This window comes from Haliotis rufescens, unplaced genomic scaffold (genome assembly GCF_023055435.1).
Source record: "Haliotis rufescens isolate VD_foot unplaced genomic scaffold, xgHalRufe1.0.p SCAF_13, whole genome shotgun sequence".
NCBI classification, from domain to species: Eukaryota; Metazoa; Mollusca; class Gastropoda; order Lepetellida; family Haliotidae; genus Haliotis; species Haliotis rufescens.
The window spans coordinates 19,531,651-19,548,111 of record NW_025963813.1 but is presented as its reverse complement, the minus strand read 5'-3'; the positions used below and the strand labels follow the sequence as shown (position 1 = coordinate 19,548,111).

General features: G+C 42.0%; 1 protein-coding gene across 1 annotated transcript; it reads left to right on the top strand.

Annotated features, from left to right (window-relative positions):
- Window positions 1-461: 461 nt before the first annotated feature.
- LOC124132265 (endoglucanase E-4-like) lies at window positions 462-15,758 on the top strand. Its single transcript, XM_046496109.2, has 12 exons — window positions 462-527; window positions 3,425-3,590; window positions 4,963-5,215; window positions 7,039-7,212; window positions 8,224-8,411; window positions 8,873-9,032; window positions 10,411-10,522; window positions 11,759-11,909; window positions 12,361-12,505; window positions 14,374-14,545; window positions 15,233-15,423; window positions 15,570-15,758. The coding sequence occupies exons 1-12, from the start codon at window positions 523-525 to the stop codon at window positions 15,626-15,628; spliced, it is 1,776 nt and encodes a 591-aa protein (XP_046352065.2). The 5' UTR covers window positions 462-522; the 3' UTR covers window positions 15,629-15,758.
- Window positions 15,759-16,461: the final 703 nt, after the last annotated feature.

The window sequence follows — 16,461 nt, the reverse complement described above, 5'->3', positions numbered from 1 at the left end:
GCTCAGACATACCACTCTGGTGAAACCCACGAGCACGGGTATGGTGCTGGCATAACCAGAAATATAATCAGGGCGTACCGCGATTGGAACCAAGGGTCGCTTCTAACACGACAAAAGCATGCAAATCTGCCCAGCGAATCGTGGCGCTTTAGACACCTGTGGCCCTGCGTAGAAACAAATGGATGGATAACCTAAAAGCGGCGTAAAATCATACTCATTTACTCACTAATAAACACGTATGTATTGCATAAATAGATACCTACATTACCAAATGTAACTTATCACGTAGATGAATGACTGAGTAGGGTTGTACGCCACTTTTAGCAATATTCCAGCAATATCACGGCCGGGGACACCAGAAATGTACCCATGTGGGGATTCGAATCCGGACCTTCGAAGCGAGCGCTTTAGCCACCCTCCTTAGTATGTAAGACAGCACTTCACAATGCATTAACGATAAGGTGGGACACAGAACATATGTGGGATGATAAGTCCGTGCCGTGTCATTCAGTCTAACAGACCATGCGGTAAGGTTGTGTTTCTTGTTCCCCTGCAGTACACACTAAATCTGATTCAACAGATGTGCTAGACATCTTCATACCCATGAAAATCCGGGATAGAATAGGTCTTCAGCAACCCCATGCTTGTCTTAAGAGGCGACTATGCTGGTCGTAAGAGGCGACTAACCTATCGGGTGGTGAGGCTCGTTGACTTGGTTGATGCATGTCATCGTATCCCAATTGCGTAGTTCGATTCACATGATGTCAATCACTGGATTGTCTGGTCATACAGCTGGAATACTGCTGAGTGTGGTGTTAACAACATACACACAAACAAAATATTTACCTTCTGCGTAATATGTCTTACATCTTGAATGAGCAGTACTGATTTGACTAACGTTAGTGTGTGTGTGTCTGTGTGTGTGTTTGTATGTGTGTCTGTGTCTGTGTGTGTGAATTGGTTTTAATTCTGCTTTAACTCTTTATATGATGAGTGAATTGGGTTTAACGTCTCAGTGGACAATACCTCGGTTATAACACGGCGTGTCAGCTCTGTTGGAGAAAGTCCCTTGTGGACTTGAAACCAGCGAGCACGGGTTTGGTATTGACAGACCACAGATCGGTACAGTCAGGCTCCTGACGCTGTTACTCGTTTCTGATCAATTACAATTTACATAATCACAATATATCCTCTCTGATTGAAACAAAACCTTGCAAGGTTTGCTTTGTATTCTTTAGGGGTCCCCATTTCATGTTGGTTACGAAGCTGTGCTGCATGCTTTCAATGCCTGTCATATGTTCATGACAGTGAAGTACATGTATTATGTAAAAAAACTGCTTTAGAATATATAGCGCCATATTTAAAGGCTGTTGTCAGTGATTCCGTAATTCAGATGGACAACCCACACCAAACATTGGCTATTTGCTGCACCAAAGAGATCGCGTTTTATTTACACATTGTAAAATGGAAATACGCATACTGTGTTTTCAATGGAGAACTAGGTTAAATGTACTTTTAACCGCGCTAAATTTAACATTTGAAACCTTTTGCGCGTTCAGTTCTAAATTCAGTTAAGCCGGTTAACTCAACATTAATGCTGGCTCTTCATTGAAAACACAGTATGTTTATCGCCTATTTCAAACCTATTTGTTATATTTCCATTGTGTCGCACCCTAATTTGCAATTGTCCTTAATTGTGGGCTGTAGCTTGGCTATTCCTGCTTCTACTTTGTCAATCTATCAATGTAATGTTGCCAGGTTTCAATTAACATAAGGAGTTTCCTGAGAGATGATGAACTTGGAAGAAGATAAGCGATGATTAATCCTGTCCAGCTTCAGAGTATTGGTTACCTTTTCATGTTTCATTTAACACTATTGTATCGGGAAGAAATGACCACATCATATCCCGTTCTTCCATATTGTATTCATGTATGCCTGTAATCTACTCATCTACTATTACTTTTCTTGCACCTTCATTGGTCCTTTTACAACACCCTTATACATATGCACAGTATCCACATATCCTAACCTCAAGCTTCGGTGGAATCTGGGCTAGCACTTCCATCAGAGAAACTCCAGGGATCATGACATTAATAGATAAAACAATAAGTAATACAATTATTAAAAACATAAACAAATATAAAAAAATCAAAGTTCGTTATGGTTGCTGACAATTAATGTATTATAACAATTTTAATAAAAAGATAAGAATTTAATTGTAGTTATTAAACTCGCCATATTGAGATGCCTCAGCGGTAGGGCTGTGGGAGGATATCCTAACTCTCCCTGAATACGATCCATGGTTTGCAGGAACCATATCGGTGTTATAGTTTACAAGAATAGCCACAATACTATAAATACATAATTTCACTTGTTTTGTGATCTTAAACTGGGATATTGAGATAAAAAAGAAGAAGATGTGTTCACAAGGCCACTCGTGACTGTAGAAGTGTCTCATTTCCACAGGCTGTCAGATACTGTCAGTGGGTGTCACTGACACCCCCTCGAACAGCGGACGTAACCAGCATAACAAAGAGTGTGTGTATGTTTGTGTGTGTCTGTAAAATGGCGCAGAAGACATACATATGCTAATTCACGGTATTGACTATAGGTTAACACGAATTGTCGTCCTACACAGAATTATGTCAATGATAAGGTAGTGTTGGTATCCCTGACCTCTCGAAGTTGTACCACTGCGAAAAATGAGCCCGCGAACATATGCTACAAAAGGTAATCTTGTCTCGTACTTTTACAATCGTATTTACAATCCATGAAAATCACGCATGCAAACAATATATTAACTTGTATGTAAGCTGATCGACAAAAACTACTTCAAGAAAAGAAGGCGTATCGAATATATTTGATTACTCTTTGTTCCAGTCATGTAATATATACTATTTGTTTGTTTGTTTGTTGTTTAACGCCGCACTGAGCAATATTCAAGCTTTATGACGGCGGTCTGTAAGTAATCGAGTCTGGAAGAGACAATCCAGTAAATGATATCATGAGCATCGATCTACGCAATTGGGACCGATGACATGCATAATAAAAGTCAGCGAGTCTGACCACCCGATCCCGTTTAGTCGCCTTTTACGACAAGCAAAGTCGCTTTTTACGACAAGCATGGGTTGCCGAAGACCTATTCTACCCCGGCTCTTCACGGGTCCTATTGATTAACCAATCAATACACAAAGTTTTACCTGTCCACTAGACAGGTGAAGATGTAGCTTAGTGGATATGTTTCACTTTGAGATTGTGTGTCCATACATATTTTGAGAGACTTTCAGAGTGTCATTGACATTCATCGTCAACATCTTAAATGTTTTTCTGCTACAATCACAACCACACTGTGTAAAGACTAAAGACTATATGTACACGGTACCAAAGTAAGTTGGTTAACCCACTTCTACTGCTTCCTCAACAGGCTAGTCAGCGTGTTGGTCCTTCCCCTGGCACTGGCTGCCTACAATGTGGAGATCACCACACACTGGTCCGGCGGCTTCCAGGGCAAGTTTTGTGTGGGCATTACAGCGGAACTGTCAACATGGCGCGCTCACATGGTCTTCGACCGAAAAATAAATGACTTGCAGGTATGAGTGAGTGAGTTAGTGAGTTAGGTTTAACGCCGCTTTTAACAGTATTCCAGTTATATCGCAGCGCGTCAGCTTAATGTGGGGGGAAAGCCCGAAGTGATGCAGGTCTCAGACGTTTACCACTTCGGTGAAACCAACGAGCGCGAGTATGGTGCTGACAAACCAAGAATCATAATTGGGGCGAACCGGGATTCGAACCCACAATCATAGATTTGTGATTGTGCACAAAGGACGCAACTCTGCACAGCGAATCGCGGCGCCTTAGACGACTGGGCCACCCGTGCCCCCCTTTGCAGGTATGACGGATAGTCATGATTATAGTGTGTTATGCACGACACACTTCATTAACAACGATACTTACTTCTATAGCAAGGTCTCGATACCGTTTACGATACTTGAAAATCGACACTTTTGATTTTAGGTACTACTAGGCATTTCTTTCAGTCAAAGACAATGAATAGTGGTCCAAAAAAAACATATTTAGTTCATTTGAATCAAAGTAGTAAACAGTGGCTCGTTCTGTTTTCATATTATCAATAGTGTTATAAAGTGTATGTTCATAACCTCCTACATATCATCAGTATACAGTGGAATCTGTACAAACCGGATATGGTTCGTTCCGTTTTGACAGTGGTTCGAATTTGTGATATTTAAGTGGTCATTGCTGTCACAATTTCTAGATCTTAGACAATTATATAATACATGGATGTATCGCTTTGTATCAACACGTGGCCGGCCTTCCAGTATGGCATACGTGTCACGATACACGGACAGTGAATCGCTCCATCTCCACAATTCTGTGTCGAAATGTACACAAGTTGACGTCGAAAGAAATAAACCATACAATATCATTTTTGCATGGATGTACTAGTCCCCCGACCGATAAACGTTCACAGTTTGGTGAGGTGAGGTGAAAATGGGTTTAACGTCGCGTTCAAGATTATTGCAGTTATATAGCGACGTGCATGCACGTGTGTGTATGTGTGGCTGCTTGTACTAGTCCGGCCTGATGCCGATTTATAGTGCTAGCCCACTGAAATACCATGCCGCAGTTCAACATGAATACCCCACTCAGACACAGTATACTGACTCCGAGCCGACCAGTCCTTGTTTAAGCCCCTTAATGCCGAGCACCAGAAAGGGTAACAACATGTACCATCGTAAAACGTCTTTTGGTATGACGCGGCCGGGTATCGAACCCAGAACCTTCCGCTCTCCGGGCGGACGCTCTACCACGGAGGCAGTCATTCAGTTTACAATATATTTCATCTTGGCATGGATGTACTAGTCCCCCGACCAATAAACGTTCATCGTGTACGATATTCATCAATGTTCTTGGATTACGTGAACTGATACTGAGATTGTATAGGCGTGGAGAGGCGATGTTTCACCGAAACCAGGAGGTCGAGAGTTCATCATCACAAACAAACCCTGGAACGGCGCAGAACATCCAGGAGATGACCTCTGCATGACCTTCCAAGGCACAACTGAAGGTGACATCACACCACGTGCAACTGTGTTCATTGAAGGCATGACAGACAACGGCAATGCAACAATACCTCCTCACACAGACATTGGGACAACAGGAGGGACGCCTACAGGCACCCTGCCGTCCTATGTGTGTAAGTGCACACGTCTTATGTACTGTATCTATACATATCTTATAAACATATCTTATCCCCTATATCACGGTGTGGATTCAAGGTTTCCCGAATCAAAAGCTAGTATAAAGAACCGACTATGAAATATAGATCTGGTGATCATTGTGTGTTATGTCACATCGACAGCGTGCATACCATCCTTTATATTTTAACAAGGTTTGTCTGACCTAGATTCGATTTTGTCAGGATGTGTGCTATAGCTGGAATATTGCTGACTGACATGCGTTGTGAAGAGATTACCAAATTGAATCGGAATGATTAACCCACCGGCACGTACAAAACTACAGCTGTCACGAAACTGTCCCATACCGAAACTTCTCTAAAGATTGAGCGGCCTTGTCTATGTGCACAACAAGGGACAGATACGAGGGGTGTTCATTAAAGATTTCCCCTAAACCACTTAGGGTTATCATATGTGGTTGAAATTTCACATGTGTAATGATACATGTATCTATGGGTTATTTCTGAATTTGCAGCACCGAACTATTAATCTTACCACTTTTACAGGTGTTATGATCGAGTAGGGTGTGACAATGGAGCCAGTAGAATACCGAGCAGTGATTAGGTTTTTATATTTGAAAGGGGGCACACCAAAAGAAACTTTCGGTGAAATGAAAGCAACTCATGGGGAAGATGCCCCATCATATGACGTTGTTAAACACTGGCATCGCCAGTTCAAGTGTGGTCGCACATCTGTGGAAACAGCTGCCATTCCTGGTCGCCCCCATTCAGCCATTGATGAGGACACTATCCATCAAGTGGAGACCGCCATTTTGGCAGACCGACGTATAACTGTTCGCCAGTTAGCACAAGATGTCAAGATCAGTGTAGGGTTTGTGGAAAAAATCATCCATGACAATTTGAACATGCATAAGGTGTCTGCACGATGGATTCCCAGGTTGCTCACACCTTTCCAAAAGCAGGAACGAGTCAATTGCTCAAAGGATCTTTTGGACATGTGCCAAAAAAAACAGGCAAACTTTTTTGACAGACTTATCACACAGGATGAAACATGGGTCCATCACTATGATCCTGAGACTAAAGTTCAGTCGATGCAATGGAAGCATGTGGAGTCACCCCCCCCCCCCAAAGAAGGCACGTGTCCAACCCTCTGCAGGCAAGGTCATGCTCACGGTGTTTTGGGACCAGCACGGAGTAGTGATGGTGGATTTCTTTGCAAAGGGTACCACAATTACAGGAGCTTATTTTGCTTCACTGCTGCGGAAATTGTTGGACGCTATCAAGCTTAAGAGGCGTGGCATGCTGACCAAGGGTGTGCCTATGAAATCCTTCCACATCCTCCTTACTCTCCTGACCTTGCACCATCTGACTTCCACCTCTTTGCAACCATGAAGTCATTTTTGAAGGGAAAACGTTTCACAGATGATGAAACACTGATTTCTGAAGTCAAGTCCTGGTTTGAGACGCAAAATGAGGGCTTTTACAAGCGAGGTCTCCATAGTTGCATAAAACGATGGGAGAACTTGGTGGTTCCTATGTGGAGAAAGACTAATACCTATGCCAAGTTTCATTCCACAAGGTCCATCGAAAGTGGGTCAGGGGAAATCTTTAATGAACACCCCTCGTAACTCTAATCGGAGCACACAGCACCTCTAAAAGCTTCACTCGCTGGTGTCGACTGTGGTTCAAATCTTTTACTGGTATTTCATTATTTTGCTGCCACTGAAAATCACTACAAATATATTTACACTCAAACCACTTAACAAATCACGTAAAACAACGCTCAATCACTCATTTGTCTATGTTATGTTGTCATATTACAGTGGCGGGTCCTGCACGCTACAACTACACCGAGGTCCTTGGAATGTCCATCCTGTTTTACGATGCCCAGAGATCAGGGCATCTACCTAGCAACAACCCGATACCATGGCGGGGTGACTCCGCCCTTAACGACACGGGCGATGAAGGAGAAGATCTTACTGGGGGGTGGTATGATGGTAAGTGGTGAGCCATGGTGAGCCATGGTCAGTAGGAGGGAAAGGGGGGGGGGGGGGGGGGGGGGGGGGGGGCGACCCGTGAAGATCCGGGGTAGAATAGATCTTCAGCAACCCATGCTTGCCGTAAGAGGTGACTACGCTTGTCTTAAGACGCGACCAACTGGATCGGGTGGTCAGGCTCACTGACTTGGTTGATGCTTGCCATCGTATCCCAATTGCGTGGATCGATGCTCATGATATCAATTATTGGATTGTCTGGTCCAGACTCGATTATATACAGACCGCCGTCATATAGCTGGTGTACTGTTAAGTGTTAAACAAACAAAACAAAAAAACAACAACAAACAAACAAACAAACTAGTGATTAAACAAACAAGAAATGGTTATTCGATTTATTTGATACGGGTATCATACATTGTAGTTGTGTTTTGGACCTTACGTTTGCAGTAATTCGCTGATTGTTTTCAGCCTAGTAACGTTTTGATACCATTCAAGTTGTTTGGTCACATCCATCCAAGTGTACACAGTGTGCGATCCTTTCCCAGGCAGTTCATGAGGTATTTTAGGTTGTTGGTGTTTGTTCTGACTACCCCTCGAGGTATGTCATATACAGCAAGAGCTGGTTTTTTACTCACCTTGTATGCGTCAGAAGTCGGAGTAACACATGGACTCTGAAAATTGAAGTGCAACATTAATAGGTAAACTGTTTGCAGTAAGTATTGTGGTCATTTTACTGATGCTTCCCTGGCTGTTTCAATCAGAATTAAACACACGGAGTGAGTATCAATATTCCTGCAAAATATCGGCGGGGATACAGAAATGGGCTCTTCACATTGTACCCATGTGGGGAATCGAGTCCGGGCCTTCGGCTTGACGAGCGAGCACTTTAATTACTAGGCTACCTCACCACCCCTCCCATAATGAGTCCCTTGATGATGTTGGTATTATGGTGTATCATACTTACTATATTTTATCTATTGGGTCAATTGTTATGTACATCACTCCCCGCAGCTGGTGATCACGTCAAGTTCAATTTCCCCATGGCGTCTTCGTCGACGCTGTTGCTGTGGGGTCTCAACAGATGGAAGGACGCCTACGAACACGTCGGTCAGCTGGACGCAATGTACGACATGATTAAATGGCCCCTGGACTACTACCTTAAGTGTTGGCGGCCTGAGAAAGAATGGTATTATGTCCAGGTAATGATGTTATCGACGTGTTGAAATGCTGGAACCATATTACATGTACATATATTACATATTACTAGTCCCGTGAACATCCGGGTTTGACCCGGTCTTCAACAACCAATACTTGCCGTAAAAAGCGACTATGCTTGTCGTAAGAAGCGACTTACGGGATCGGGTAGTCAGGCTCGCTGACTTGGTTGACACATGTCATCGTATCCCAATTGCGTAGATCGATGCTTGTGATGCCAATCACTCACTGGATTGTCTTGTCCAGACTCGATTATTTACGGACCGCCGTCATATGGCTGGAATATTGTTGACTGCGGCGTTAAACAATTAACAAACCAACATATGACCAACGAATAGTATATTATGGTACTTCTTTTCAACTGCGTTGCGTCATGATGATTATTGTTTGATTTGATTGAATAGTAACTGCTGAATTGTTCAATTCCCATATCTGTACTGCTAAGGTTGGAGACGGGAAGGCTGACCACTCTTACTGGGGCCGTTGTGAAGACATGAAAATGGCACGCCCAGCTCTCAAGGTCACGGCTGCTAAAGGCGGAAGTGACGTAGCAGGGGAAACAGCCGCATCTTTGGCTGCCGGATCAATTGCATTCGAAACAAAAGGTATATTGTGATTTTGCACAACCGTTTTCGACAATTTACACAGTTAATGAAATAGATATTTATACACAGAAATCCGGAAGATGTGTAATTATACTTAAAGTCTTCTCTCACGACCAGCATTGGTTGCTGGATACCTACTCTAACTCGGAATTCCCACAGGGTAGCCTCTTACGACTAGCATAGGTTGTTGGAGACCTACTCTAACCAGGAATTCCCAGCAAAAATATTGTTTTGAAACATTCATATTTTGGTACTAGAAATCAAGGAGCGCTTGTTAGATTTGGAGACAGTATTGGGGAGACTACTCTGTATGTCCTCCTGGGCTAAGGGTCCATCTCATAGAAGCGATGTTGTATTGGTAACATTACATGTTCAATGTTCATCACATCCTACATGTAGATGATCCAATCTATTGTATGCGCACTCCATTATACATGAGTCTGGACCAGACAATCCAGTGATTGACATCATGAACATCGATCCACGCAATTGGGATCGATGACATGGAACAACCAAGTCAGCGAGCCTGACCACCCGATCCCATTTGTCGCATTTTATGACAATCATGCATATGGGATTATTCTACCCCGGATCTTCACGGGTCTGTTCGAGAATGTATTAGGGAGCATCCATATGATTTCATTGTGGGGTAGACGTTTTTAAATGAACAGTTTGTTCAGAAATATTCCCCAAATGAATAGTTTGTAAAATCTCTGCATTTGTATACAGCAGACATAATTCAAAATTAACATATCTGATTATTAGTGTCAGCAAAAAGAGTAAATGCATTATCGTGTCACTGGATGTTTTGGTCCATCGATCACTTGGATTGTGTGGTTTGTTTACAAGCCGCCGTCAGATAGCAGGGTACTGTTGTGAGGCTTTATTTGATAGATTCTTACCCTTGATATGCAAACTGTGTGAGTTGAGGATGCTACTAGTAGGGCGGGACATGCTGTACCCTTTTCACGAACACCTGGTGTCATCACAAATTTTCAGTGGTCCATTCACATAGTTTTCACAGCTATTTTACCCTTTACGCCATATGGAATCGGTTTCGGTGGATAATCCAGACTGTTTATGACGTTTTATATTTGGAGAAGATATCCACGATATACTCCAGACAGTAGGGTAGTGGTGATATTAGTTCTTGATGTCAATGTCCACCCCAGTACCATCTGGTAGGTAAAGCGCGAGCCTGCCCCGGCATGCAATGCATATGGCAATATGGAGATTACAGGTGTTTGGAGTGACGTACTTAGTTGGATCAATGCAGCTTTGATCAGTATTTCAATTATATCGCGTATGCTGTGCCACCCGTGCCCAAGTGGTATCGAGGTTTCTATGTACAACGAGCTTATTGTTCTGTCATCTTCAGACCCGGCCTACTCGGCGAAACTTCTCACTGCGGCCAAGAGCCTGTTCGCTTTCGGCAAAAAATACCCTTCAATCTACTCCCAGAGCTTGCCGGAAGTCACATACTACTATGCGTAAGGTTTTTTCACTTTCATCTTTATTTTACGTGTTTTTTTCCCGCGAGAGGATGCGGCAGGCGGATTTAAAACGATTGCTGAAAAGTATCATCCGAGTAATCTGCAAAAACAAAGTTTCATAAGGTTATCGATTTTGATTGACTTATATTCGCCAGTTCATTATTTGAAAATATGAAAAACACGCTTTGGACACCTCCGCTGAAGTTACAACTTAAAAGTAGAGTAAGTGTTCGGCTCTCAATGTTCCTTGACGTCACATCGACGTGCGTGATGGATTAGCAGGGTCAGTGCTTCACTGATATAAGGAGTCGTACGCTTGTATCTTTTTTCCTGTGATTTAACTTTTTTTACAGTTCCTACTATGGAAATATACTTAGATAAACTACCAGTAACACAGAGACCCTTAGAAATATAGGTTTTTACTTTGGATACTTCAAGATCTGCAATGAATTATTGCTCTGTTCATATTCAGACATTCAGTTCAGTTCAGCTCGCTACTGTAAGATACACATTGTGTATCAAACTGTAACAAGACCTAATTCTTAAGTGTGGAAGTTGAACTCAGCAGGAACAAAGCTGTAGATTCAACTAAATTCAGTGCAGCTGTTGATGTGAATAGGTACCGTTGGCCTGCATTCTTATTGAATCAAGACTATTTAATTCAATATACATATTGAAGGTCTTAGTCGGAATATGGTCGAAACTTACTTATATGCACTGGTTCGGGATTTACAACGACATAATAGAAGATAAGTATCACCGATTATCAGAGGTAAAATAACATGGGTCTAAATTAACGTTGAAGTTTTTTGCAAGCGTGAATATTATGGATTATCAATCAATTAATAACAATCTCCCCCATGTGCCGTGTAGTCCAGCCATGTCTTTTTCTTCTTTAAATTTGGTAGATATTTCGAAGGCTTGATGAGTTGATCATCGATGCTGAATATTCTACTTATCCTTCTGAGTATGATGCTGAGTCATCTGCAGTGTCCAACAGCATGCTTGTATGAACAACGCCTCAGATACACAAATGCCAATGTAGTTAATGAATGTCGCCAGCCACAAATTACTCGACGACTTTTCTATGGTTTCTGTGTTGTAACCTGTGTGTGCTTCTATAGGACAGGATATTTCCATACATGGTGACTTCACTGTAGTAATATAGTGTATGCTCTTTTTTGTAATTTATTGATGAGGCCAATGATTTTCTATTGTTTGTTTACGGTGCAGTTCTGGTCACTTCGAGGATGAGATGTGTGTGGCTGCGTGCTGGCTGTACAAGGCGACCAATGACAGCCAGTACCTGGACGACGCCAAGAACTACGTCACTTCAGCATGGGCATGGGCTCTGTCGTGGGACAGCAAACTTGTCGCTTGTCAGGTAAACGTCGTACAGCAGTAGGGGCTGATACTTACAGACGCTGAGACAGATTTTATATATAATTGAGAATATTACGGGCTTGGCATAGGCTCGTGAGAGGAACGAACCCTGATCTTCACCACTATATGTTACCTTCCCCACCAAGACAGGTATGATGTGTGGTACAAAACACACAATGCTATTAATGCGAACATGAATATGAAAAGCGTCCAGTAAAAATAGTTTCACTGAAACACAGATGATGGGTCAACTCAGTACTATCTGCTATATGATACGGGCATATGGCAATAACGTCTAAAAGTAAAGTTTTTTATATTTTCCTCTAAGAATTGTTCTGTTAGTAAACCTTTATGTATAGCATCACATATCATTATGTACACTTTAACCGTATCCTCTGAAAACTTCTTTTTTAACTGAGGAAATAAATATATATATATTTTATACCAAACAGTTACTGTTGTTCGAAATTACTGGAGATTCCAAGTATTCCACAATGGTGGACGGGTACATGATTGGGTGGACCCCATCCCGGGGGATGCAGTTCTCCACGTGTGGCCTGGCCTACAGGGACAAGTGGGGGGCACTCAGATATGCTGGTATGTAGGATGCTACAGTCGACCGAACTGGATCGGGTTGCCAAGACTGGCAATTTGTTTGGTAGTTGAGACTGTTGTGCGTGTGTTTGTCGTAACTGTCACTGGCAGCAAATTATTGACGTGGTGGTAACATGTCTAGTGATGTTGACAGTAGCGAGTTATCGTACTTGTATACATGAATATGGCAGGCTTGATCACTCGAGAAGTTTCGGTTTGGGTCATTTTCTAGAGGGTTGGCTGTACAGATTTCAGGGCGACTATATAGGGCGAGTGGAGGCCTTTTTTACCATATTTGTGATAATATCCACATCTTATACCTGATAACAAATATGAATCCGGTTTCGAACCAGCTTTGGTGTCTGGACCTGAATTACAAAACTGCCCCGTTCTGAAAATACCCTGATCATTCATGGGAAAGTAGTCATACTGCCTGAAATAAGTCTTATGACTAACCGTGTAAGCATCTGCCAAAGTTGCAACCTTGTGTATCTGATCTACCTTCTGTTTATCCAATAAGTCCTAATCCCAGCATGCACACAGTACTTGACAACTTTCAACAGAATAAACTGCCTTTCCAGAATTCTGACCCAACATTCTTCAATAAACACCACCTATCAAACAAAATCTTTTTCACCCATCAAATTCCACATTTGTGTTAATCATTCATTTTCTTCGACTGCCTTTCCTTTTTCTTCTGTGCATCATTGACCAAATCATACGCCTTCATAATCTTGAACTAACATCAACTGATAGAACTGATAAGACTTCTTTAGCTTTGCCTTTTCCCCCCATTTTGCCATAACATTATCCAATGGTCTTTTGGACATTTCAAATTTGTTGCCATCTTTTCAAAAGTTGTCTACTTCTTCTTCTTGAAATTTTGACATTTTTAGGCACATCAAAGAAATTTTGAAAAATATGAGGGGAATTATTTCTGTTTTGCAACCGTTTTGTTTCTCCTCTTTCTTTTTGAATTTCCAATTCTATCAATTTTAGCTCTCTTAGAAATTCCATCTCCAGCTTTTTATTTCAAATATTTCAGCAAAACCAAACCTGAATCACTCAAAATGTCCTTCTCAACCAAATATTCCTAAAGGTTCTAATTTCACTTTTTCACATTGAAGGATTAAACTCCATATGACAGACACTGATTTCACAATAATCATGTGTAAAGCATCGGGGGTTGAATTAACACTGGCACATTTAGCACTGACAAATTCTGGTTATTTCTGCAAATTTAATTCATTTCCCGGACGAAGTCCCAGTTTTTGTTACGAGGTGATTGCCAAATTGAAACACAGAGGTTAACCCAGGAATCGGTTGGCACAGAACTACATTGTGAAATCTGTGAATGAAAACACAAAATCGATCAAATATCAATGATCAAATTGTCAATATCAATATGAAAGTCTATTTTTCTCACTACCGTGCTGTTACCTTTGGTGCACATATGTGTGCAAATGGTAGAATAACAAGGAGATATTATATTATTTCTGAATATGTAAATGCGCTTGTGCTGCCGTAAGCGGATAAGGAATACCAATTTCGTTACACGTTTTTGGTTTTTAATTTGCCGTGACTGGATATTTCACGTTAAGAATTTGATGTGAAACGTTATGTCGCAAAGGCCCTGTTACATGCTGGTGGATTTGCAAATAAATTACACGGTTTCTATGAATGTCGTTTACCTGTGAATCGTTATTATTCGTTACCCCGTTTGTTATATCGGAAACGGGGAGTATGACAATATGAACTAATTTACACGATAATTATCCTTGATCCATGATGAGCCGAGAAATTGCTTGTGATCCGTGAAAAGGTGTGTGGACAGTTATTAGGGAGAACCATTCACTACCCTTCTGTTACAGCCAACACGGCCATGGTTGCCCTGATGGCGGCTGAAGATGGCCTCCAGACGGAGAAGTATAGGAAGTGGGCTATCGACCAGATCAATTACATTCTTGGCGACAACAAATACCACATGAGCTACGTCATCGGATACGGAAACAAGTACCCTGTCAAGCCTCACCATAGAACCAGGTAACCGCCAGTGAGGTTTTGCTATATAGTAAGTTGACTATACACCAATGGCACTGAGAAACTTGATATTCCACGTTTCCCTTGATGTTCAATTACATACCACTCAAAAGAAGTTATACTGGCGTGCCATACCGGGATACATATGGATGCTCTTTAATTTCTTTTAGTAGTGCACATTACTCTGAACTTGTGGGGATCGTTTCTGTATGCATCCTCACATTGTCAGTTAAACGACAAAGTCTAAGTATGATTTGGGACATTTGAGTAACCTTGTGATGTGAGTCTCGGAATGTATAGGTATCAGGCTAGCCTTGTGGTTTTAGCATTCTCATGTCACATCGAAGACCTCGTTTCGTTCCCCATAGGGGACCGATCATTTGATACTCTTGAGGGGGAGGGGAGGCTGGGGTTTTGTCTGGGGAAGCCATTTTTTGTCCTCCGCCGACATATCTGTAATCTTGCTAAAATTCACTTGCACCAAGTTTGTCTATGTTGTCCGTTTTCACGGTGATGCTAGCTAGACGTTTATATAGTTTACCACTTAAAAGTATATGAAAGAAGTGTGTAGAGCCGACGTGCCCATGCACCTAATCGTTCTCGGTTTTCACAAGCCACATAGAAACAGTCCGAGAATAAAGTAATTAAAATATCAAATGTCCTGATGGAACATTACTGCATATCTCGCAGTTCCTGCCCAGACATCCCCAAACCCTGTGGTTGGGAAGCTTTTGACAACCCTGGTCCAAACCCCCACCTGTTGAAGGGTGCACTGGTTGGCGGCCCAGACAATACCGATGTGTACCTTGACGACAGGAAGGACTACGTTAAGAACGAGGTTGCATGCGACTACAACTCCGGCTTCCAGACAGCCTTAGCAGGTAGGCACACTCACGATATAGATACCTCCAATATTCGAGAGACTGGCATGAACATAATGTTATACGATACATGTGGGACTGTCACAAAACTGCAGAACAATAATTGGTAATAAGATGTCCTCGACTGGTGTTCGTTTCTATTTCAGGTCTTATCCATCTTCAAATGAACAAGCAGCTGGCGAAAGCTGATCCTCCGAAGTGCTGAATAAATACAGCAGCTATGTTATTTCGGCATAGTTAAATGTTGTTTCAACTTCAATTATTTCGGAGAAGATGATGTCTTGTTTTTGTATTTAATTTTTAATTTGGAACAGTAAATTAATCTTAAATTTTGATTTAGCGTTACGTTATCCCATCCTTAGTATATTTATATTTCATACGTGTCTTTTAGCGTAGGACTTGCAGTGAACGTTGCCGTGACAATGAAAAGTACAAACACGTGTTGAACGAACTGCATGTCTCACGCTACGCACTAGCAGAAAAATGTATGACAGAACCCTAAAAGGAAAAAACACGTTTAATTCAACGGTGAATTTCAAAACAAGGAATAGTCTATTGAATGCAGTACTGCAATGAATACCCTGTTCCCAACAATATCTGCTGTTATGTATATTCCCCAACACTGGAAAAGGTTGTCTTGATGTGTACAAGTGGTTGCCTCAGCCGATCAAGATGTCCACGTCACCATATCGCCTTTAAGGTTATCAGAAGTCAGGGCCTTGCTGTCTGGATCCTGCTTACTGTGATATGGTGCATTGACTATAAGGGACTTGGCAGGCAGGGACCAATTTATTTTCACCCTCTACAGAAATACCCTGGCGTTCATTTCTGTGTGGTAGTCCCTATTGTCCTTGGCCTGAAAGACAAGGTCACAGCATGGGAGAAAACGCCTAAAACCCAGCATGGAGAACTTTCTCCCAGACTTATAGTCACCACTATGTACCCACTGACTGTGTGAGGCATGTACCCACGTCTCATCTAGGAAACAGGTTCCTTCACGTTTCTGCTTGATGGTTCGAAGATAATCATTTCGGAGAT

What these genes read in the sequence shown, in the direction of transcription:
- LOC124132265 (XM_046496109.2), top strand. An exon ending in AAGAATGGTATTATGTCCAG is followed by an intron (nt 8,412 to 8,872) that starts GTAATGATGTTA and finishes TGTACTGCTAAG; the next exon opens with GTTGGAGACGGGAAGGCTGA. An exon ending in GGGGGCACTCAGATATGCTG is followed by an intron (nt 12,506 to 14,373) that starts GTATGTAGGATG and finishes CTTCTGTTACAG; the next exon opens with CCAACACGGCCATGGTTGCC.